The sequence below is a fragment of the Podarcis cretensis genome (genome assembly GCF_951804945.1).
Source record: "Podarcis cretensis genome assembly, chromosome: 11".
In the NCBI taxonomy this organism is placed as follows: domain Eukaryota; kingdom Metazoa; phylum Chordata; class Lepidosauria; order Squamata; family Lacertidae; genus Podarcis; species Podarcis cretensis.
Window position 1 is genome coordinate 23,430,583 of NC_137180.1, and position 24,485 is coordinate 23,455,067.

The 24,485-nt window shown below is 43.5% G+C and overlaps 1 protein-coding gene across 5 annotated transcripts in view; it reads left to right on the forward strand.

The window, feature by feature from the left end:
* TMEM232 (transmembrane protein 232) overlaps positions 1-24,485 on the forward strand; it is a 141,427-nt gene that overhangs the window by 79,447 nt on the left and 37,495 nt on the right. For all 5 annotated transcript variants that reach the window (XM_079995498.1, XM_079995501.1, XM_079995500.1 and 2 more), the window contains one exon: positions 10,089-10,336. In XM_079995498.1, coding sequence (XP_079851624.1) covers positions 10,089-10,336 — 248 coding nt within the window. The remainder of the gene's footprint in view (positions 1-10,088; positions 10,337-24,485) is intronic.

Below are 24,485 nucleotides of genomic sequence, written 5' to 3' on the forward strand. Positions count from 1 at the left end.
ATTCTGAATTGTTTGCATTTTATGCCATAAATTTCATTTTACTTTGGAGGTTTTAAAGCAGCAGATTCCAGCTGAGCACATTCTGGCATATATTGCAATGTAGAAAGGAGACAGTCTGCTGCTAACTATTAGAATACACACACACACACACACACACACACACACACTATTCTGAATTAATAGAGAAGATGCAACAATATTTTTTTTACACACAATTTGATAATGTGAGAATGGGAATTTTATTTCCACCCTCTCCTTTTCATTGCTTTTGTAGCTATTCTCTATAATATGCCAGATTATATATATCCTATATATGTAAGATGAGATATGTTAAGTGGATTCCAGCATAAACATGGAAGTGCCTTGGGCAAGAAAGCATCACTGTTATTGACAGCTGTTTTATCTCTTCATGGAAACTGGGAACATGTCTAATACGAAGAGAAAGTTCACATTAGTGCCAATCCTTAAGAGTTGAACAAGATATTGTAGCAGTTATGGTGGCGCTTCTGAAAGCACCTTTCTCATGAAACCTCTTCTTCTCCTACTGTCACATCTGTGGAACTCAACAACTGATAAGACATTATTGTACTGCAAGCTCCCCAACCCCACTCCACCAGTGTGGCTGCTGTATGCAGAGAACATGCCACACCATGACCTGATTGACACATCTTTCTAAACCAAATCATGGCTTACATCAGTGATGGCCAAATTTGCCCTCCAGCTGTTTTTGGACTACAATTTCCATCATCCCTGATCACTGGTCCTGTTAGCTTGGGATGATGGGAGTTGTAGTCCCAAAACAGCTGGAGGGCCAAGTTTGGCCATCACTGGCTTACATGAATGAGCTCCCGGAGTGATCCTGATTCCTTTGCTCCTCCCTGATCATTTTGCTGCTCTTACAAGTTTTTCCAATCTTGGGCTCATCGTTTAGCTCTCTCCAGACAAACCAGGATCTGTAACCAAGGTTTGTCCTATGTTTTTACGGCTTGTGGTTTGTCTCTGGGATTGCTGGGCCACAAGCCTGGTTTGAACCATGGCTTAGCTCAGTGCAACACAGAAGCAAAATGATCACGAAGAAGCAAAGTGGGTGCAATCTTCTGTACTGGAGACTGCTTGCTTGCTCATGGTAAGCCAAGTTTTGGTTTAGTGTTACGTGCAAACAAGGGCACTGAGTATCCCTAGGAGAGAAGATATGGGGTTACTCTTATTATCAGTACTCTTATCATCAGTATGTCCTGTAATATATCCTAAGTGAAAAGGAGTTATTCCAGACTATATAAATTCTTTTAATAATAAATAAATAAGCTTTGGCTCGTTAATGTATTTGCTTGCAGGTAAGTCTCACCTATTTAACTAGAATTTCTATTTTAACAAGCTTAGGTTTTCAGCCATCCAGTTCAAACCCAAATCTGGGAGGTGGGGGAAAGCAATTAACCTGACATTTCAAAAACATGGTAAGGTTGGTCATAATCTCTTTGAATTTACATATAGCCACGTGTCTACTCACATTGTATGATGTGCATAACTTTGCTACATGTTGGCTGCCTGATTAAACATAACTGACCAGAAGCACAAAATGAATAGCAAGAATTCGTCAAAGTAAAAAGGCTGGAAACTACTTAAATTATGACATTTCTAAAAAAAACCCAAAACATTCATGGTGTGATAAAAGAGCATTTGTGACTTGTTTTGTGCAGGAGATGCAGGAGTATATTTGTCAAGGAAGTGGTTTTTTGTTGCAGTAGCATCCAGCATTCAAAATACAGTACAGTTGTACCTTGGTTGACAAATGGCTTAGTCGCCGAATGTTCTGGCTTCCGAATGGTCAAAAACTGGAAGTGAGTGTTCTGGTTTTCAAATGATTGTCGGAAGCCGAACGTGCAGCACGGATTCCGATTGGCTGCAGGAGCTTCCTGCAGCCAATTGGAAGCCACGCTTTGGCTTCCGAACGTTTTGGAAGTTGAACGGACTTCGAGAATGGATTCTGTTCGACTTCCAAGGTACGACTGTATCTGGAAAGGGTCTCTGAGCAAAGAACTGTGTTGGAATGCTCTTAACTGTCTCTCAACATAGTTGATTCCAGCATTTTAATGAGTCTTTTCTTAGCAAACCTCTATCAGAAATGCAACTGTTAACTGGTCAGCGCACCTCAGGCACTCGCAAAGGTTTGAAATCAGGTCTGCATAGTCTTCAAAATTGTGCAGTGAAATTAAGCTGCTCTGAGTAATTAAATTTTGAGGATATTAAGCTGTGATAATACAGCATTTCAGACTTAATTTGGTTAATGAGACTGAAGGCTTATTTCCTCCCCAACTAATTTCTCTGGAGGTTGTATATTTTTATGATTTATTTTTCATCTCTGTTGAAGATTAATGTTCTGATATATCAATGCCTGATTCACTGGAACAGTGACTCCAGATATCTGGGATATTTCCAAGCAAGTCCAGTCGATGTGCCTCTTGTGCAAATGTTACATTCCAGAAATTACACATAAACGCAAAACAATGTACAATCAACACAAACACCCAAGACACACAAACTTGCAACCACCCCTGTATGAGGAGGTGCACCTTTCTAGAGCCGTGTTTTCCAAGCAAGGCAGAAAGCTTTTAAGATCTCCGTCTTGCTTACCGGACTCTGGAAGGATCTCGCAGGGCTGTCCCAAGTTTTCGCGAGATCTCGCCAGAGCCTCCCAGAGCCTGATAAGCAAGGTGGAAAACCCTGTGCAAAAAGAGCTTTTAAGCTCTCCACCTTCCGTGCTTTTAATTTGTATGATTTCAAACCGGTCAGCCACCAAGCGCGAAAAGTTCAAATTGTGCAAGTTAAACATGCACAGGTGCAAGTCAATTGTATATGGAAAATTGCACCCTTTTTGATCAGTCTCCACTGATAGCATAAGGGAGAATTCTTTAAAAGTCATCCCTCAATAGTATTTTACCCTGATGCCCTGATCTCAAGTTACACGATCAGGATTTCTCTTCTGCAGGCAGGACTGTGGGATTGGATTGGATTGATCTTTATTACGGCCATTGGCCCGTTACACGACAGTTTCCCATACCAACATAGTATACTTAAACCTCCAAATTTAAAATCGCCAAAACTTACAAAAGACAAACAGGAACCAAAGCAAAATAAAAACAAAGACCACCATCATACATTACAATAAATTTGTAACCTATACATCGCCCTCTGCTCATAAATTAATCAAGGATATCAATGGTTATATCACCTAAAACATAGATCATGGTTTAAAACAATGGTGAAATCACCTAAAACATAGAGCAGGACTGTGGGGTGTGTGGGTCTTATTGGCACATGTGGTGGAGTTGTGCTGAAGTTCATAAATTTTGGAAACAAGTTATTACATAAATAGTACAGTTATAGGTAAAAATGTGACCCTGGAACGTAAATCATGCATTTTGTCTATTTTTGATATATTCAGGTTTTACAGTGGTACCTCAGGTTAAGTACTTAATTTGTTCCGGAGGTCCGTTCTTAACCTGAAACTATTCTTAACCTGAAGCACCACTTTAGCTAATGGGGCCTCTTGCTGCCGCCACGCCACCGGAGCACAATTTCTGTTATTATCTTGAAGCAAAGTTCTTAACCTGAAGCACTATTTCTGGGTTAGTGGAGTGTGTAACCTGAAGCGTATGTAACCTGAAGCGTATGTAACCCGAGGTACCACTGTATATGTAAACAGTTAACTGTTTATTTTCTGGTTAATAATCACTGAGGGATAGAAAGACTCTTCATTTTATATCCTATGTAAGTGGTTCAAGAAAGTTATGTTTATTGCTATTTCAGAAAAATTGACATGTCATATTTGAGTAGCTGGGGTGACATTGATCTTTCTGATTTCATCTCCATTTGGGGTTTATTTATTAGATATATGACATTGCAGTCACACAGGTGGCAAATCCCTTCGAAATAATGATTTTATTTGACGGCATCTACAGGGAAGACTTTTTTCTTTTTCTCTACTTGATTGTACGGTGCAAATTGTGTTTTTGCACCCCATTTATAATTTTATAATTGTATCCATTTCATTCATTCCTGATTTTCAATTTTCCCTTTGACTTGATTATCAAAAGCTCCTGGTATTGAACTTACCTTATTTTGTTGTCAATGTCTGTTTTTCTCTTTGTGTGCATTGTCCGTTTTTGTCGTTCAGTAGAATAAAAAACAAAACAAAATTGCACGGCTCATTTGTCATGGAATATTTTGCAATTCCATGTCGGTTTAAAGCTCCATTTTTTCCTAATAAGAATTGACACAGTCTCTGATTAAGGAAAGGATATGGCTGTCATGTACCTTGGCCTCCAAAGAGCGATGATTCAAATGCATGTATACTATTCACAACTGGGGTGAGACAGGCGCACAATGTATTTTGTTACTGGGGTAGAACAAAATATTCTGCAAGAAATGCTTTTGAGTCAGTCATTAAAAGGACCTCTGACTGATAGAACCCATTAATTCTTTAAGGTGAAATAATGTGGTCTAAGCAGTCTGGGCTTCAGATGAAAATGTCTGTCCAGCTCTCTCCTTAGTACTTATGTGCTATAACCGACTTTAATATCCTCGCCATATAAAGATGAGTACTGCTTTGTATTACAGAGCTGTGAGTGATCCAGAATGTCACAGGATGCCACCTAAAATCCCAGCATAGTGTGGTAAATAAGAGCTACAAAGCAACTGAAATATGCTCTGCCACATTCTCATTGAGAAAAACAGCAGGGCTGTTGTTATTGAGGCACAGAGACAGCAAAGCCCCAATGCCCAGCTACACAAAAGAGACAGCAAATGACAAAACAGTAAGAAACAGCTTGCTTTAAGAAACAGGCTTTTAGATTCCTGTTGACTTGTCATGTAGGATGCAAAAGCAACTTTAAAGACCTGACTTTGCATCACAACTACTAAACATGTCTCCTTTTTGGATTGTAAACATTTTCAAGAGATAGTATATTTTAGCACCATTTTGTTCGTTTGTTTACAGCCTCCCTAAATTATTTATTTATTAATTAATGTGTGGCCCTATTAATTCAAGTAATCGTCATCACCATCATCTGCTGAAATGTTGCCTATATGCTACTATGTTTTTTGTATGCTGATGGAATCTGAAGCTGGTACAGAATGCACTGGCGGTACTGGGAGCACATTGTAGCAATACAATTTGCAATGTCTTCCTAAAATCTTCCAGACTGGGTGTTTCCTTTGATCTATAAAGTCCTGAAAAACATGAGCCATCTATGTTCATTTATCCTCCTCCTCATCTAGGTCACATCATGAACACAAAGATCATCTGATGATGATAATATCCTCTTTGCTGTGGGTAGTCACAATTGGGCCCAATTTAAATCTATATGAAAGATTACTTAAGTCCCATTGAGTTAATGAGAACTAGGTGGAAGTAGCTTGCATCTGTATCCAACCCTAGGTTTTTTTTGTGCTCATGCAGTTTTGCATGCAGTGGAACCAAGGTTAAAGTATATCTACCTTGTGGTTATCTGAGAAAGGTTCTTCATTTAGTTATGCACGCTTGAATATATGAGTTTGATGTCTTTGCCAAAGTTCAGGTGCTGAATTGGTAGCTTGAATTAACTCAGTGCAGTCTCCGAAGCATAAGTGGCTAACGTGTAAGTCTCCAAATGTTGTTGGACTCCAATTCCCATCAGCCCCAGCCAGTGTTGGCAAAATTCAAGGGTGTTGGGAGCAACAACTAGAGGGCCACAGGTTAGCCACCTCTGCTCTAATATGTTTCTGGGGGTGACCAGAAGCTGAACTGAGCTGAGAGTGAGAAAATGAACCCTGGCATAAGTAGGCTAGCCATTTTACATGGAAAAGATCCCTATTTCTTTAGCTGCAATAAGAATCCACACCCCTACATTTGCCACCTAGTCATAATAGTCTAATAAACATTATTAGTTAGTGATGGTTCCTTGGAGATTGTCAACAAGAATGACTCCCTTTTATAGCTGTCAACTTTCAGATTTCAAAATAAGGGATCAGCAGCTTCACCTGTCCCGGGGACAGTCTACAGGATATCTAACAATCCGGGATAGCAGCAGGAAGCAGCAGGAAACGGCGCTGGAATAAGGGACTTTCTCGCAAAAAAAGGGAAGGTTGATAGCTATGCTCCCTTTTGGCTGCCCTAACGTATATGCTGGCAAACTGAAGGAGAAGCTTCATTTTAAGTGCTTTCTGCCATCTGCCTTGCAAAACTTGAAAGATTTTTTAAAAAAACCCCTTACATTTTTGCTTCAGTGTAAGAGTTCATTCTTTCCGTATTTGACCTGCTTTTCTTATTGTGTAGAGCTTCTTTTCAAGCAAACCCTTTCACTCTTTCATCCTTCCACCCACGGTCACTGCTGAAATACATTTTGGTAGTCATTTTTTTTTAATTGAAAGAAAAGTATCCTAATATGCTCTTTGCACTATGTTCATGACTTTATAGTGTGTCTTCCCTAAGTCAAGACATGTCAGCCATATTCTGTCTTAATATAACAAAGTCTGCAGTAGCATGTAGTTCTGCTACAGATTTCTTAACCTTGCTAGTGTTGAACAGTTGGACTGGCTGTATGCTAAAGCCCAGATTGTTTTGAATATGAAGCAGAGAGTAGCAGCTTTCTAGTGTGCTTAATTTCGATAAAGAATATGCCTGCTTGCCACGTTGTCTGCTTCTGTACAGGCCACCATCTGTGAGCTTGCAATATTGGGAATATTTCCCATTTACTTCTCTGTACAGAACAGATACAAAATGCTTTCTTTTGGTGTGTGAGATCCACATTCAAGAATTGGTGCCCTTTCTGATGCGTGTGCTTGCGTTGTGGACATAACAACAAGAAGGAGCACTACATTTATATTTGGCATAGATCTACTTCAATGGAATAGCAGGAGGGCTGGTCCAGATGTTACACTCAAAATGTGGCCCAGCATCCTAACACTCCCAGCCACACAGATGATAACAATTCATCATGTGATGCTGATGAGACTTTTATGTGTTGACTTACCCCATTCTTCATGGGTAAAAAAAACACCATTGATGTGGACCACTGGCAGGAGACTGTTCTGTTCCTGGTGGGGGTTGCAGCCAGCTGGTTGTTCCAGCCCAAACAGAAGTTTCACCAGGAATCCTCATTTAAGGCATGAGTTCAAGGCAGCATCCCAAGCAGTTCAAAGTGATGCACAGGCTGGAGATTTATGCAAGCAGGTTCATATGTTAGTTCAGCAGCAGACAGCCTTAGGCGGAGACTTAAATAGAGCTGCAGCTCAGTTTGCCTAGGTGGCTCCACTTCTAGCTGCGGGAACCCTTACCTGTTTTAGCTGTACCTGGATTTTAACTGTATTGACCAGACTGTAGCCCTGCTGTGGTTTCCAAGGATGGCAGCACAACCTCTTTATTCTGGGGAGCTGGTGGCAACATAGATGTGAATAGCTTTGATGGCATAGGTTGGTGGGCATTGAGCCAAAGGCATTTTCTTATATAAGGGGATACTTGCACCAATTTAAGCTGCTACTGGAGGAGTCAGGATGTGAAATTTTTAGCTTCTGCAACAGGAAATTCTGGGAAAGTAGCACAGTGAGCCACTGAGTCCTTGTGAGCAAAGTGACTTTTGGACTTCATTCACATGCTATTTTATCCAGCAGAGGTAATGTTCATGCCAGGAAAATTATGTAAAAATCCATTTTGTCTGCTGCACATCTATCTTGTTCTCTAATGTATATTTTTGATAGCTGTTGCCACATCTTTAGGAGGGGAAACAGTCCTTACATTTGACACTCTTTTCTGGACTTGGGTTGGAAAAATAAAACATGTGAGCTAGCCTTTTACTTTTTGTAATTTCCTCTCTTCAGAGGCTGAATTAAGGCTGAGATTAATGTCTTGATAAACCATTCTAATTCATGGAGCTGTACCCAAACACTCTTATGTCCTTCAGGTCCACAATTCCAAACAGTCTCAGATCTGATACAGTTCTTGATCCTCCCCTGATCCATCAGAAGATTCATTCACCCTCTTGAACTCCACACCATTGCCTTTTTATGGGAAGGGAACATAGCTCAGTGGTGGAACATTTCCCTTGCATGCAGAACGTCCCAGATTTCAATCCCTCATCTCTCCAAGTAGGGCTGGAATTATATCCCATCTAAAACCTTGGAGAGTTACTGCCAGCCTGTGTAGACAGTACTGAGCTAAATAGGGGTCTGCTTCTATATAACACAGATTCGAAGGGACGTGGGTGGCGCTGTGGTCTAAACCACTGAGCCTCTTGGGCTTGCTGATCGGAAGGTCGGTGTTTCGAATCCCCATGATGGGGTGAATTCCCGTTGCTCTGTCCCAGCTCCTGCCAACCTAGCAGTTTGAAAGCACGCCAGTGCGAGTAGATAAATAGGTACTGCTGCGTCAGGAAGATAAATGGCGCTTCTGTGCGCTCTGGCTTCCGTCACGGTGTACCGTTGTGCCAGAAGTGGTTTAGTCATGCTGGCCACATGACCCAGAAAGCTGTCTGTGGGCAAATGCCGGCTCCCTCAGCCTGAAAGCGAGATGAGCGCCGCAACCCCATAGATGCCTTTGACTGGACTTAACTGTCCAGGAGTCCTTTACCTTTTGCCTCTGAGGGCTGGATTCAACTAACCGGTCCCACTTGTGGAAGTCTGCACAAAGACTTCCACTGTCACAACAGGCTTCCCCCACCCTCACACCTCCTAAATTGGTTGTGGGATGGGGGAGGGCAGGAAAAAAACCCAGAATAACATGTGGGGGGGGGATGAGAGAGGAGAGTGTTTCACCAGGCAAGCAGAAATACTTGCAACGAAGCATGGTAGATTGTTAAGGTTTGCTGGGATGTCGTAACTTTGAGAGAATGCCCTCTTTCTCTCTGCGATTTCACCTGGCTACATTATTATTACTCCATAGTTGCCTTTGACTGGACTTAACCGTCCAGGGCTCCTTTACCTTTTACCTTTAACACAGATATGTATATGGCAGGGCCTCTTCTCATCCCAAACAACTACCTCCTGTTTCCCTGCTGGATCTTAGTTTGGCATCCAAACCCATGTGACTGGCCTTCACCATTTTAAAGTTTGAGGTACGTTCTATAATAAGATGAAATCTGAAATGTTTTGAGCATTATGCATGTGGAGTACGTGGAGTTTTCCTTTCTTCCCTATTTGAAAAGCACACACATTTTGCTGTGGAGATGAAAAGGTACAAGGCTAAGCCAGGAGGGTGTTCCCCTGCCATCTCACTTAAACCTCTGAAAAGCAAATTTTAAAGGGAATGGAACAAAGCCATCGCTGAGCAATGACACAAGCAGAAGCTGCAACAGCAAAGATTAAAAATGTTACTACATCTGGCCAATTAAAACAGGGGATACACAGTGTATGTGCCTGATGTCATTAATAAACATGCTGCACATATCCAGATCTCATTAATACTGGAAAATACATTTGACATTCAGGTTTCTCCCCCTTTATTTAAGAATCTCCTGTTCCATTTGTGCACTGTTACAAGTACTAATGGGCTTATAAAATGTAGTCGGACTAGTAAAGGGTTGCTTGAAGATTAACTGTATTCACCAGTTGTCATTGATATTTTAAAGCCAGTTCGAAAGGATTCAATATCCTCTTCACTTCCAAGAAAGAACACTTGTCTTATGAACATAAAGGTGGTTGATTGTGACCTTGCGTGGCACCGTTTTGAGGCATATGGGTCAAGTGTGGAGTGAAAGCTTTGAGAATGCCTGCTTGTGAAAGTGCTGGATTTTTCCAAGCTCCTTAATGTTTCTATCCATTAATATTTCAATGGGCATTTCAATTATTAGCACTTGAAATCTTGTTTGTGTTCCAAAGAAGGGAAACGGTGCCAAAGCCATCTTCTTTCCAGCATTTCATTCGCAACCTTGTTTGCAGATTTCCTGACTACAGAAGGATCAGTGGAGAGCAGAAATAAGCACGATAATGTCTTATTTATAATTTCCTCTGTTGAAGTTTTATAGATTGGTTCTGTCATTACCTTGTTTTAGGTAGTAGATCATGCATACTTGGCTTTTGTTCCCTCCACTTCCACCCCTTCTCCATTCCTCTCTTAGGCTGAGTCCGAAGGCCCCAAAGACCCATTCATTGCATCCAAAGAAAAAGGTTCATCAAATCCCAGCAAAGCGCCTTCTTCTCAGAGCATTGGGTGGAGAGTCGCCACTTCCATGTGCCATCACTTCTTGCCACCTATTGGTCCAGACATCCCCTTGCCACGTCCGCCTGTACAAAAGCCACCATTGATCCCGCGTCGAGAATCGGAACTGTCTGTTAAAGAGAAGAAAGCCAAACGCCTGACTTTAAGGTACTTGATTCCTAGGTCTGCATATTGTTTAGTGCAATTTGCTTTAATGTTCTTATAAGGCTTATGAACCTTTCTCCTTCCGTCATTCCCATGTCTGATAAAGTTTGGTACACACACAAAATATTAGGAAATGATTTAATTTATCTGAATTCTGATCTTCGGGATGAGATGTTTTCTTCTCCGCTCTGCATCAATACTCCTCTCTGTTTCTCCCTCCCTTCCTCTCTCCCTCCTTCCTTCATGCCCTCTTTCTCTCTGTGATTTCACCTGGCTACATTATTATTACTGAGTTAAAAATAAGCCTTTTGATAAGGAAATACCTTGCACAGCAATGTCATAAGATTAAAACTTCTGAAATTTCTTTTGAGTTGGGTGCTGTAGCTAGCCCAGCTCCCAGAAAAGGTTGTTAATCAAAGGTAAATGAGATGATTCTACAGTGTACACTGGGTGTAAATGAAGCATTCACAATTCAGCTCTGCCCCCCAAACGAGGTTCAAACTTACCATTGTGTGTCTGTTAGCCTTGGAACTCCCTGTTCATCTTCATGGTGCCCTTTATTTACCCCCCCAATCTCTAACCAGTTCAAAACCCACCCTTTTTGTAAAACAAGTGCGGTAAATTTTTAGCCCTCCAGATGTGGATGAACCTTCAACCCCAGCAAGCATAGCCGATGGCCAGGGATGATGGTATTCAGTAATGTCTAGTAGAACAAAGGCCCCTCACTTTCTCAGGCAACAACAACAACAACAACCAAATAATATTATTTATATGCTGCCCATCTGACTGGGTTGCCCCAGCCACTCTGGGCGGCTCCCAACAAAAATTAGTGAAAGCACAATACAACATCACATGCTAAAAACATCTCTAAAACTTTAACTATTTAGCACCATCACCAATCAAAATCAAACTCATTTGTTCAAATTGCCTCATATTTCTCTTGCTTTGTTACCTCCACTAAGTATCACCCCCCCAGCTGCTTTTACTCTTGTGGGGAAAAGATACAGGTCTTCATGCTCATTTGCCTTCAGTAGCAGTAAAGCTCTGCTGGATGAAGTACAATTGGTCTATTTGGGGGGGAACTCTGCATCATGCTTAAGCACTCACACTGGGCACTGCATTGTGCCCAGCACTCCCACTGTCTCTTCTGCGGCAGGTGTGGCGGTACTGCCACAGGCGCCCCTGCTGCCACACCCATGTCCCTGTGGCAGTGGGAGCATGCCCGTGGAAGTGACAGTGAAAATGTGGCTGTAGAGTGGGAGTGGATGTGGCAGCATCGTGGCATGCCTGCAGAGGAGGTGGTGGTGGTGTGGCAGTGGCAGGCAGCAGTGGGGGTTTTGCCTCAAGGAAGCAATCCTACCAAGCCAGCCTCGCTGAGAGTGCGATAAGACAGGTGTGAATGTTTGTCTAACAACAAACTAGCCCACGATGAGTTTTCAGTATGACTGCAACTTCAACTGAGGAACTAGCCCTATCCTGGATTGTTATGTGCCGGCGTGGTTGCTCGAGAGCGAACAGGCAAGACTCCCACCGGTCTTTTCCAGGCTTTATTATCTGTACAAAAATATTTACAGTGCAGAGTGTCTCAAGTCCATGTCTGCTCAGTCGCTAGCAGAATCTGGGAGTGGGCGGTCCTTAAACCTTCCCCAGCATAACAGTCTTTTGACCCCCATCCTTCTCCTCCCCTCTCTGCACGCGAACCGACTGCGCAGAGAGGGCGCTGGAAAAGGGGGACTTGCCTCCCCTCCCCTTTGCTCAGGCTCAGTGTTGCGGCTCTCTCTAGCATCTTCTGATCTCTGCATCCCTTCCCCACTGGAGGTGGGGCTTCCCTCCTCCCCGGAGGAAGAGCTGCTTCGCATGATCTTCGGAGGCTCCCTGTAACAGAACTGCCCTTCTACCTCTCACCTCTGAGCTCATGGCAGTTCCCTGACATGGATGAATGGAGCCTCTTACTCATAAAAGGGCTTGGCCTGTTTTAAGAGCCATTGGCCCCAGCAGCATGAAATATGCGTGCTTGGGTTCTGCTGGAGTCCTTGAAGGCAACGCAACGTCTTCAGGCAGTGATATCATCAGCTCCTCTGGTGCTGGGATTCCTGCGGGAGCAGACATATCGAAGGCTGGTTCTGGCTAATCATCCTCATGGTTGGTGATGTTCTCAGAGTCTGTGGCCTCTTCCCTTGAGGCTGAGAAGTCAGAGCCTTGGCTCATGACACTCTGTAAGGTAAAAGGTAAAGGTAAAGGTACCCCTGCCCGTACGGGCCAGTCTTGACAGACTCTGGGGTTGTGCGCCCATCTCACTTAAGAGGCCAGGGGCCAGCGCTGTCCGGAGACACTTCCGGGTCACGTGGCCAGCGTGACATCGCTGCTCTGGCGAGCCAGAGCCGCACACGGAAACGCCGTTTACCTTCCCGCTGGTAAGCGGTCCCTATTTATCTACTTGCACCCAGAGGTGCTTTCGAACTGCTAGGTTGGCAGGCGCTGGGACCGAGCAGCGGGAGCGCACCCTGCCGCAGGGATTCGAACCGCCGACCTTTCGATCGGCAAGCCCTAGGCGCTGAGGCTTTAACCCACAGCGCCACCTGAGAAGTCAGAGCCTTGGCTCATGACACTCTGTAAGGTAGGTCAGTATTATTATGTCCATGCTACAGGTGGAAAGTTGAGGCTGAGACATAATGGCCTGCTTAGGGCCACATAGTCAGTGAGCCCTAGTCAGAAGCAAGATTTTGAACCAACAACTTTGCACACAGCACTTCTTGCTGCATTATGGCCTTTGGCTTATGAAACAATTGAAAGATGGATTACAATGTTAACATCTGATAGAATAGTGCAATATATTCTTGAGGACTTCAGAAAGCATTCTCAAAGCTATAAATATTCTTGACAGCCTCTGCTTTCCCCCCAGGAAATGTATGATTGACCAACAGGGGATAATGGGAGGGAAGAGAAGGGAAGGAGATGAGATAGTTAAACATAAAATAAATCTAATATCCTGGAGTCATATTAAAAATAGTGATGTATGTCAACAGGCAGAACATGTTTGTGCGCACGTATATACAACAGCTTCTAAATAGTGTTATTTTGGTTTTTCTAATACTGCCCTTTGAAGCATCTCTAGAAAACTCCTAGGCACTGCTTCTCTCTCCCCCCCCCCCTCACACACACATATTGGCTCTGTCTTCTTTTGGAAATAGCAATTTTTATATGCCAACCTGAGATTCTGCCAACTGTGCAAATAAATGATATCAGAGAAAACCCAGGAGAAACAAACAGATTTATACTTATTTACAGTAAATGAAGATCTGGCCCAGTGGCCTAGGTATCATAAGCACTCCAATAATGACTTAATGAAGAACTAGCATGCATGGTAAAATACACTTCAGATACAATACTGGGAATATGTGAAACTATTGTATGCTGATGATGAATACTGTATATATGAAGCTTGAGATGCAATTGTTGCATGTCACGGTCTTTGACTGGCTTCTCAGTTAAGTGAAAGACATATTAACTTCCTGATCTCTTCTCCCACCCAATGAATTATGCCTAAGTAAAACAATAAGTCTCTGCCAAAGAACGGTAGTTAGTGAGACATTCTCTTCATGGCACATCCCCCAAATGGCAAAATACTGCAGTATGTATACATCAAGCCTACAGTCTACAGCCTTTTTTTAAAAAAACCTGCTTGTTAATTCTTTAATTTCTGACCATAATTTGGCTTATGCCCTCCATTACATTATGCCTCTAGAAATCCAATTTCATGCACTCACTACTGGCATGGTACGTTTCTGTGCTAGTACAATGTGGCGCCAGTTATACTATCACAGATTCAAGCCTCTTTGAATTCTTATTTGCTCCAGATTTCCCCTTCCTTCCAGCCTTCTAGATCAGGCTTCCTCAAACTCGGCCCTCCAGATGTTTTGAGACTACAATTCCCATCATCCCTGACCACTGGTCCTGCTAGCTAGGGATCATGGAAGTTGTAGGCCAAAAACATCTGGAGGGCCGAGTTTGAGGAAGCCTGGTCTAGATAATGAGGTTGTTCAGTCAGTCTAGATATCGGGATCTAGATATCTTCACTTGGGAGCTTTTCCTATGACTGGGATGTCACATTTTCTCAGCACTTGAAAAAATGTAGATCCTGTGAGGGGAAGAATGCTCCTGGAAGGAACTTCTGAAAGGGCCTTTTCCTGTTCCCTTTTGACTCCCTGGGGGTTAGGAACTGCAGTAGGCAGAGGGGGATTTGCCACAATTAGGTGGAGGTGCATTGTGTGCTTCTGCCTGATGTTGGCCAGTTGGCATATAGGGCCAAAACAGGCATGGCATAAAAGGGCTTGCTCAGATATGTAGTCCTCGGGCACATACAAATCTCATATCTGTGGTGGCTCCCTGATTGCGGAATGCTCTCCCCAGGGAGGCTTGTCTGGGACCTTCGTTATATATCTTTAGGTGCCAGGTAAAAACATTCTTTTGGTTAATTAAGCAATTTATGGCCTTTTAAGTGGGGGGTGGGGCGGTATTGTTTGTGTTTTTGTTATTATGATATGTATGTTTGCGTTTTTATATTGTAAACCTCCCTGTGATATTCGGATGAAAGGCAATATAGAATAATAATGATAATGATAATGATAACAGTTATGTCTCATGTGAGTTGGCCTCTTAACGCATAGGTGTCAGGGACGTGGCTGAATCGAACGCCTGGGAAGAGTCTGACTCTGGAAGTGAGAGATCGCAGCCACAGACCGGGGAAGGAGGGGGTTAGTGCGGCCCCCCTTTATCAAGAGTTCCCAGACTCGGAGCTCACAGGCAAGAGGGAGGGGAGGAGATAGAAGACATTGAGGGAGTTGCTATGCAACCAGGAGAGAGACAGTGTTCAGAGGAAGTGTCATTTGAAAGCGGGGGGGGGGGGGAGTTCACCCACTATCGCCCTGAACCAGGAGAGCAGACATGGTTAAGATGCTACGGAAGTGCAAGAGAGGAAGGACTGGACTTTGGTGCCCTACGTGTTGTGATAGGGGCGGAGACTCAGAGTGCCCAACTTGTAGCAAAGGGCCGCAGGCTCGGAGCCACATTCCGGATGTAATTTGTAAATAAACGAACCATAAAACTGCCAGAGAGTTGTTAATTCTTATCAGGGCTTACTTGCCTGCCTGAGATCATTACAATAGAGTTAGCATGCCAGTGATTAGTGGACTTCATAGGTGTGTTGCTGGTTCATCAGCTCTGACTCCTCCTAGCAGTAAAAAGGGAGTTGTGGGGTGCACATTATTATATAGGCAAGTACTTATCTGTGGTCATCATTGCATATGCTTTGGCCCTGAGCAGACAAAGAATGAGCAAATGAAATGTTGAGGCTGAAAGATGTTCTTGTTATCCCTTCCATTATGTAAGAGCTTTTAGCATCCAATTTCCTCTCATTCACTTATTCATTGCTGCTGAATCAAATGGAGATGTATGGCTAACCAGAGAAAACACTTATTGGATTTGGCCATTGATGACATGCTTTGTGTGTTTGCTAAAGCTTCATGTAAGATCATTATTCACAAAAGGAAATTCTCTTTGAAGCCAGACATGTGCTGCACCCCAGAGTAAAAAGGTACCCCTGCCCGTACGGGCCAGTCATGTCCGACTCTAGGGTTGTGCGCTCATCTCACTTAAGAGGCCGCGAGTCAGCGCTGTCCGCAGACACTTCCGGGTCACGTGGCCAGTGTGACGAAGCTGCTCTGGCGAGCCAGTTTATCTTCCCGCTATAAAGCGGTACCTATTTATCTACTTGCACTTAGGGGTGCTTTCGAACTGCTAGGTGGGCAGGAGCTGGGACCGAAAGACGGGAGCTCACCCCGCCGTGGGGATTCGAACCACCGACCATACGATCGGCAAGTCCTAGGCACTGAGGTTTTACCCACAGCGCCACCCGCGTCCCTGCACCCCAGAGTAGGGCTTGTTAATTTTTTCTACTTTCAAATTCCAAAAATGAGGAATGCAAAAAAGTTGTGACATGACTTGGGAATTCAAAATATATTTTGGTCAAATTTATATAATTTAGTTTTGCTTGGTATATGAAAATAATGATTTTCTGTGTTTTGTGGAACATTCAATAGTTTTAAACTTGTCTAATTAAAAAAATGTGTGCATAAATGTGCTATTACTACCAACATCATAACCTGTGGGATTTACTAAGCTCAATTATTTACCAAGCTCAATGTTGTCTAATCACAAAAATAATAGCAGATTTGAATTCCTCACCTCCAAAAAACATATTTTTAAGACTCCCTTACTGAAGAAATTAAGTTTCACCCCCTAAAATTTAAAGATATTTGGAATTCATTTTTATGAATAATAGATTACGGTCTGATTAACTACAATAACAAGTCCCCCTCCCCTATTTTGTAATGTACACACACACAAATTCTGTTTTGTTTCCTACATTTGTACTATTTATTGTTTCTTCTTTTTGTCTCTGACTCTTGTAGTTTTGTACTTTGTATTTTTCAATAAAGAATATATGTTTCACCTCCTAAAATGGCACACCCTAATGCCAGAGCTCTAAACCAGAACAAAAACCAAGTACAATTCAAAACTTGCTGATGGAGACATGGTTGTGCACCAGTTGTCTTCTGAGATGATCCTGTTCCTCTAATGCAGGGATGGGGATCCATCAACCTATGGGGCATCTTCTTCCAAGCCTTGCCCAATATCCTGAGCCCTTCTATAGCCCCATTTCTTCCTAAAAGGTAAAGGTACCCCTGACAGTTAGGTCCGGTCACGGACGACTCTGGTGTTGCATGCTCATCTTGCTCTGTAGGCCAAGGGAGCTGGCGTTTGTCTGCAGACAGCTTACGGGTCATGTGGCCAGCAAGACTAAGCTGCTTCTGGTGAACCAGAGCAGCACACGGAAATGCCGTTTACCTTCCTGCCAGAGCGGTACCTATTTATCTACTTGCATTTGATGTGCTTTTGAACTGCTAGGTGGGCAGGAGCTGGGACCGAACAACGGGAGCTCACCCTGTCGTGGGGATTTGAAGCGCCGACCTTCTGATTGGCAAGCCCTAGGCTCAGTGGTTTAGACCAGAGTGCCACCCGCATCTTCCTTGTTGTTGTTGTTTAGTCGTGTCCGACTCTTCGTGACCCCATGGACCAGAGCACCCCAGGCACTCCTGTCTTCCACTGCCTCCCGCAGTTTGGTTAAACTCATGCTGGTAGCTTCGAGAACACTGTCCAGCCATCTCTGCCTCTGTTGTCCCCTTCTCCTTGTGCCCTCAATCTTTCCCAACATCGGGGTCTTCTCCAGGGAGTCTTCTCTTCTCATGAGGTGGCCAAAGTATTGGAGCCTCAGCTTCACGATCTGCCCTTCCAGTGAGCACTCAGGGCTGATTTCCTTAAGAATGGATAGGTTTGATCTTCTTGCAGTCCATGGGACTCTCAAGGTCTCCTCCAGCACCATAATTCAAAAGCATCAATTCTTTGGTGATCAGCTTTCTTTATGGTCTACTGTTTAGCTAACTCCTAGCCAACTAGCTGAGCTGTGCAGTGGGGGAGATCACAAGGGAAGGAACTTGGTTTCAACCTCACCTCCTCACTATTGTCTTCTTATCCAACATACTGCTCAATTGACTGGAAGAAAACATCAGTGCAGTTTATAGCTACTGCAAGTCTCAGGAAAACACAAGATGGGTGAAGGAAGGAGATGACAGGAGACATTTGCTCAAATGGCACATTTTCCTGCACACCCTGCCTTTACAGAATCTGGCTTCCTTTTCCTGACATTAGAATCCTTAAACAGTCAATTTGTTTAATTGGATCGCTGTGCTTGGAACACTTTCCCCTTGAAATACAGATACAGTAATTGAATATGTCTTCTGGAGATAAACCACAATAGGAATTTAGGAATACAGTGCTGCGTTACTTTCCTTAAATAGAAAAAGATGATTTCCATAAACTCCCTTTCCCCTCTCCGTCTGATATTTTAATCATATTTTTCAATTGTTAATGCACCCAGGCACTTTGTCAAAGTGATATACCCAAAGCCTGCATTTTCAAAGATGTTCAGCTTCCATTATGCCTGGTAAACTGCTCTTCAGAAAATCTGGCTGTAAGTTGAAACCATTTGAAATTCTGGATGCTCAGTCCTTTTCAAACACGGGCCACAATCCAGAGAACTCTACATACCCAGGGAGCTTTTGACATCTTTATAAACAGCAGCTTCTCTGCATTGTGTGGCACATCTCAGAGGGAGCTCCCTGGTCCATGGCCGTTGCCCCAAGTTCTGAAAAGAAAGCTGTACTTTTGGAATATCTTTCTCTGAAACCAAGAGGGCTTCCTTCATTGATGTTGCCCCATAAGCCTGCCCCACCTTGCCACACACACATTATTTGCCTTCCACAGACTTCACTGCTAACCCCAGTGTTGTCTACAATATAGCCTCTGAACAGTGCAGCCCTAATTGATATTTATTTACAACATTTTAATAACACTTCATATAATAAAAAACCTTGGTTTACATAAAACAAATTAATAACATTCAATAAAAAATTCTAAAAGCAAGATGAAAACAGAACACCAATAAAACTGAGCAATATACAAAACCAGAAAATTAAAAATTAAGAACCAGAGTCCAGGAAAGCTTCGGTAAACATAAAAGTTTGTAATAGGTGTTTAAAGGTCATTACTGTCTCTGCCTCACATATTACCTGGAGAGACCATTCCAGAGGGTGGCTGCTTTGACCGAAAAGGCCCGTTTCTGCATTGTTGCCAAGTGACAATCTACTAGTCATGGCATGACCTACAAGGCGTTCGTAGAAGAGATCCACTTGGCCTGCTCTGGGAGAGGCGTTCTGCTAAGAATCCTGATCTCAGGTTGTTTAGGACTTTAAATGTCAGCAAAAAACAAACCCACCCTTTCGTTTAGTTAGTAGCTCATTGGCAGCCAGTGCAGATTTTTCAAAACTGGTATAATAAATGCAAAGTCCTATGCACGTTTACTCAGAAGTAAGTATAAATTGCAGCCTAAGCGCTCATCCACACTTCCTTTTGTGCCATGCATTCTAGGCACAGGTCTGGGATTTCCAGGTCTGTGTCCAAGCAAGGTTTCTTTTCTTTTCTTTTGTTTTATTCCTACCACACCCCCTGGGGAAAACCCAAATTTTACTGATGAATCAGAGCAAACGGCAAGCGGATTTTCAGTGTATTGCCATTTGCTCTGATTCAGTGGTAAAACACACACAAAAAACCCAGCCACCACCATCCTGAACATGGACTTAGAAATCCTGGACCTGTACTAGAAAGCATGGCACAAATGAAGGTGTGAATGATCCCTAAATATCTCCAGACTTTGCCTGTGTCCTTTTGCAGAACTTTCCCCCTTGTCCTCTCTGTGAAACCAAGTTGTTTTTTTAAATAGCAACATCAAGTGTCACCTTCCTTACCTCTAAAGCGAAGCATCTTTTCAAAGCAGTTCTTCATTCCAATGGCATGCCAGCATTACCCATTTCCAGCTAAAATGTTCTGTATATTGTCGCTCCCCTCCTGCACTTTGGCACTCTATTACTTGTCTCCTCTTTTCAAAGTCACGCTAATCCATTGCTTCTTGCTTAGAGAGCACCGCAGCATCAAGCACTAACCATGTATCTTTAATAAATTGTCATATTCATTTATCTTCTCGAGCAGCCTCCACATCCCTCTCCAGCTGTGCAGCTGCAATTTAAGATTAGTAATTGTTTAACATCCATCATATGTAAAGAGAATTGTTTTTGCACACTTAACTCTTGACCAGAGAGTAGTAGCCGGGGCTTGTCACTTCCTTTGTGTTTCAGTTGATGTTTTGTGGATGTGTGAGAGCAGATAAAGAATGTTCAGGCCTTTCTTTTTTTAACGAAGGAAGCAAGCCATACCTGATAGTACCTAGTCAAATATACAGACAGAAACAAGCTAGACACAGAGATAAGGAAATCCAAAGCATGCACAGTGTCAGAAATGGATTGAAGAGTCCTAAATTGCTTATCTGCTGTTTCACTGGGCGGCCTTGTTAATTTCCAATGCTCAGCATCATTTTGCTGTCTGTTCAGTTCTTAATAAATTGATGTAGTACTTCTCATAAATGCTTCATTTATACTACATTCTTAGCAATTCTTACAAGAACATTGTAAGAAATGTAGGCCAGTATATTATCCCCATATTGAGCGTATTGCTGGGGGAAGAACAGAGGGAGAGGCATGCTGCCTTTGTTTTCCAGTTGTGGACTTCTTAAAAGCATCTCATTGGCCACTGTAGGAAACAGGACACTGGACTCGACAGGCCTTTGGTCTGATCCAGCAAGGCCCTTCTTATCTTCTGTCAAGGAGTTGTCAACGAGCCCGCTCAACCACAGGGCAGGCACACACACAGAAGGCACAGAATGCACTTAGCTCTTTATTAACAGAAAACAACAGCACAGCAGAGTCCTCTGCTTTGCCTTAATCCAGTTAAGACATTGCTGAAACTGACCACTACCTCCGCTCCCCCCCCCGGATCTTTCCCAAGCAAACAAAGGCTGTGTCGAGGGGGCAAGCTCCTCCTCTGGGCCCGTCTGGCCTGTTGCTCAGCAACGTGCAAGACTCTCCTCGATGGAGGTGTCAGAGGCGAGCCAGCAGGACTGGGACTGTCCTTTTGATGCGTAGCAGGGCCAACCTCTGACTTCTCTCTGTCTGAAACTGTGCTCACACTGTGATTCTCAGCCTCTAACCCTGTACTGGGAGGCCCTCCTTCTCTTGACCCTCCTTGATCACTCAACCCCCCTGTTTCTAGCACCTCCCAGCTTGTCCCAGCTTGTCTCTTCAGTGTCCCACCACCAGGATCCGAGATCTAAGTTGTCATCTTCTGTGTTCTCCTTGGGGGCTCTTGGGCAGGAGGCTCCCACCACTTTTCCTCATCCAGCCAGTCCTTGACATCTTCTTATGGTAATGTTGCAGCTTACTCAGTTCATAGGTCATGTGACCAATTGAGCATATGGCACAAATAACTCTGGTCTTCTCAATCCTGGTCTTCTCTGAGGAGGCCTAGAAAGACTTGTAGTCTGAATAGCTATCAGCAAGGTAGAAAAAGGCTGTAAAGAGATGGTGTTGTTCACCAGCTGGGAAAGCTGCCAGTCCCTCGGCTGGCTGTGGATGATTTCAAGAAAAGGTTGGGCAAGTATCTGCTGAAAATGCTTCAAAAGATATAGGATGCTATCCTTCAGTAGAAACAGATTAAGGGTGGTAAAGAAATTTAATAAACAAAATAATAATAATAAACAGCATTTTCTTCTGCTCTTAGTGTTTACAATCTCTGTCTTTCACATCATGTGTATATGTATCTGAAACTTAGGATAAAACCTAAGTGGACTGTAGTCTTGAAAGCTTATGCCATAATCACTTCATTAGTCTTTAAGGTGTCATGAGACTTTGAGGTTATGCACCCTTCCTCTTGTCCCGCTGTTTTCCCCTGGGGAAAACGTCTCTTTAGCACTCAGTTGGAGTAAACAGCAATTGGGGTTTTGCATGGATTTCCATTTGTTCCTATCTCTCACTAAAGAGCAGGTTTTCCTTTGGAAAGGAGCGGGACAAGGGGGAAACCACTCAGACCCTTGCTTTCTAGGTACAGCACAAGTGGAAGTGTAGACAAACCCCCTTGTTATTCTAATCATGGCTATCCAATTAAACAAGCTGGCTGTTAATCATTGCAGTGTCAAAATAGAAAATAATAATAATTGGATTGTGTTCTGCACCAGCTCACTTTTGCAATGGGTGGAGTTGATGCAATCTGTACATTATCCTGTTGAGAGAGCCAGTGTGGTGTAGTGGTTAAGAGCGGCAGTCCCGTAATCTGGGGAACCGGGTTCGCGTCTCCGCTCCTCCACATGCAGCTGCTGGGTGACCTTGGGCCAGTCACACTTCTCTGAAGTCTCTCAGCCCCACTCACCTCACAGAGTGTTTGTTGTGGGGGAGGAAGGGAAAGGAGAATGTTAGCCGTTTGAGACTCCTGAAGGGGAGTAAAAGGTGGGATATCAAATCCACCTCCTCCTCTTCTTCTTCTTCTCTCACAGATTAATATTAGTGTCAGCTAGCCCCCCACTCCCGATGCTTGCTTTCTGTGAAAGCCAGGATTTGGCCAGATGGTAGTTTTGCTCATGGCTGTTTTTCTCTCTCTCTCGTACAGAGAGACAGCAACCAGCATGGAGTTTGAAGGCAGCAGTTGCTGTTTTATATCCTCCCCTTAGCGCTGATCCTAATAGCACCGAGACAACAGTTTGGACTATCAGGATCAGCATGGAGATTGTGTTTCATGTCTTACAGCTGGTGCATCCCTCAGCCTCCATTATGACTAGTGAAGAAACTTTGCTTCTCATTCTCCCCTCTGACATTGTTGTTTTCAATATACATTTGTAGATCATTGCATGACAAAACACTGGTTTTCACTGATGCTACAAGAGGGTAACGCTATCAAATAGCAGAGTAGTAGCCAGCCTTTGGCATAGCTGTTCTGCAGTTCAGTTGGGATTGGCTTGTGATGCTGGTGGAAGTGTACCAGTTGTGGCTCATTTATACTGGGGTCATTAAACTGAGTCCTAGGGATCATTAAACCCAATTCCACCCTCTTCCAACAGCCCTCCTGTACAAGGTTCAGGACCTTCTCCCTCCACCAATGAAGCTTTCAGGGGTGCAGATGGCAGGAGATTGGAGAAAATGAGAAATGCTTCTTATACGAACAAACATGTGCAAACATGAGAATGCGGGCTCCCAGAGCCGTCATGTATGTCATACATCATGTATGTCCCGTCCCCCCAAGTTATTCTGCTGCTGCACTAAACTGAGCTATGTCATGGTATGTTGCTCTGCTGGACAAACCACGAGCTGTATGCCATAGGTCAAATCTTGGTTACAGCTCATGGTCACGAGCTGTATGCCATAGGTCAAATCTTGGTTACAGCTCATGGTTAGTCTGGAGAGAGCAAAACCACAAGCTTGGGCTTGGACCACATGCTAAGCCAACCCATAGCTTAGCTCATTGCAACAGCAGATCGGCTGAGGAGGAAGGAGATACGTGACTGCAAATTCCTCTCAGAGCTCACCAGGCAATTCTCTATAAACCACACGCAGTGATAGGACATTGCTATTCAACTTTGGGAGGACTACCACTAAAGTTTTGTGCTCAGGCACAAAGGTTTGTGCTCAGTTAGTAAATAACATTTGCATGAGAACAATAAGGGAAAAATATGAATAATGGTTTCGAACAGAAAAGGAAGAAGCAACTAGGGCTCCTGAACTTAGCAAAAATATTAAGTGGGGAGCAGTTTAAATACAGCAATGTAGGTTTCGTTTAGGTACCTGGAATCACCTCCTGCTGTAAGAAAATGGGCAGCAGAGCTGCTCAACCAGTCAGTATAGAAACTAAAAAGTGTTAAACAAGAGTTAATGAGATTGGTTGGCATCCATCTGTCTCAGGAGACAATGGAGGAGTGCTCCTTTGGGGTTGAGGTCAAGCTTACAGCACCTGCAATGGCTGTAGAGACTGATGCAGGAGAGACATGTTTTGTTGCAACTGGGACAGATGAAGGTGTCCTGTTGTGCTACTGCAGATGCTCCTCTGGTCATTGCTATGGATACACGACTTGACTGCCCATCTCCAGGCACTGCAGTCTTCTGCAAAGGATTCCCACTTGGCAGAGATGATGTTGCCAGCCTCTGTGTCCCATTTGCAGACATCTTTGTAACACAGAGTTGGTCTGCCAACTGGCCTGGTGCCAGAAACCAGCTCTCTGTAGAGCACACCCTTGGGGATCTTGCCACCTTCCATACTGTGGTAATGAGGTTTCAGTTCTATACCTAAAATACAGCCAGGTTAGTTGTCATGGCAGAGAAGTCACAAGGTGTTCATTGTGCAGGAATAAGCTGAATCATAGAATGTGGATATATTGTCTATTTGCGCACCTCCAGCTCTGTAACGAAAGGTGGTATGCTGTCAGTATGTTACTTTCCGAACCTCAAAACCAAGATGCCAGTGACTGGAGTCTTATGAAGAAGTTATTTTAATTGGCAGCAGGAAACCAAACAACCATGCTGTGTTCATCAGGGCCAAGAATATGAGGGGCTAATAATGAGGAAAGGCTGCATTTAGTAAAACCAATCACGGTATTCTCTCC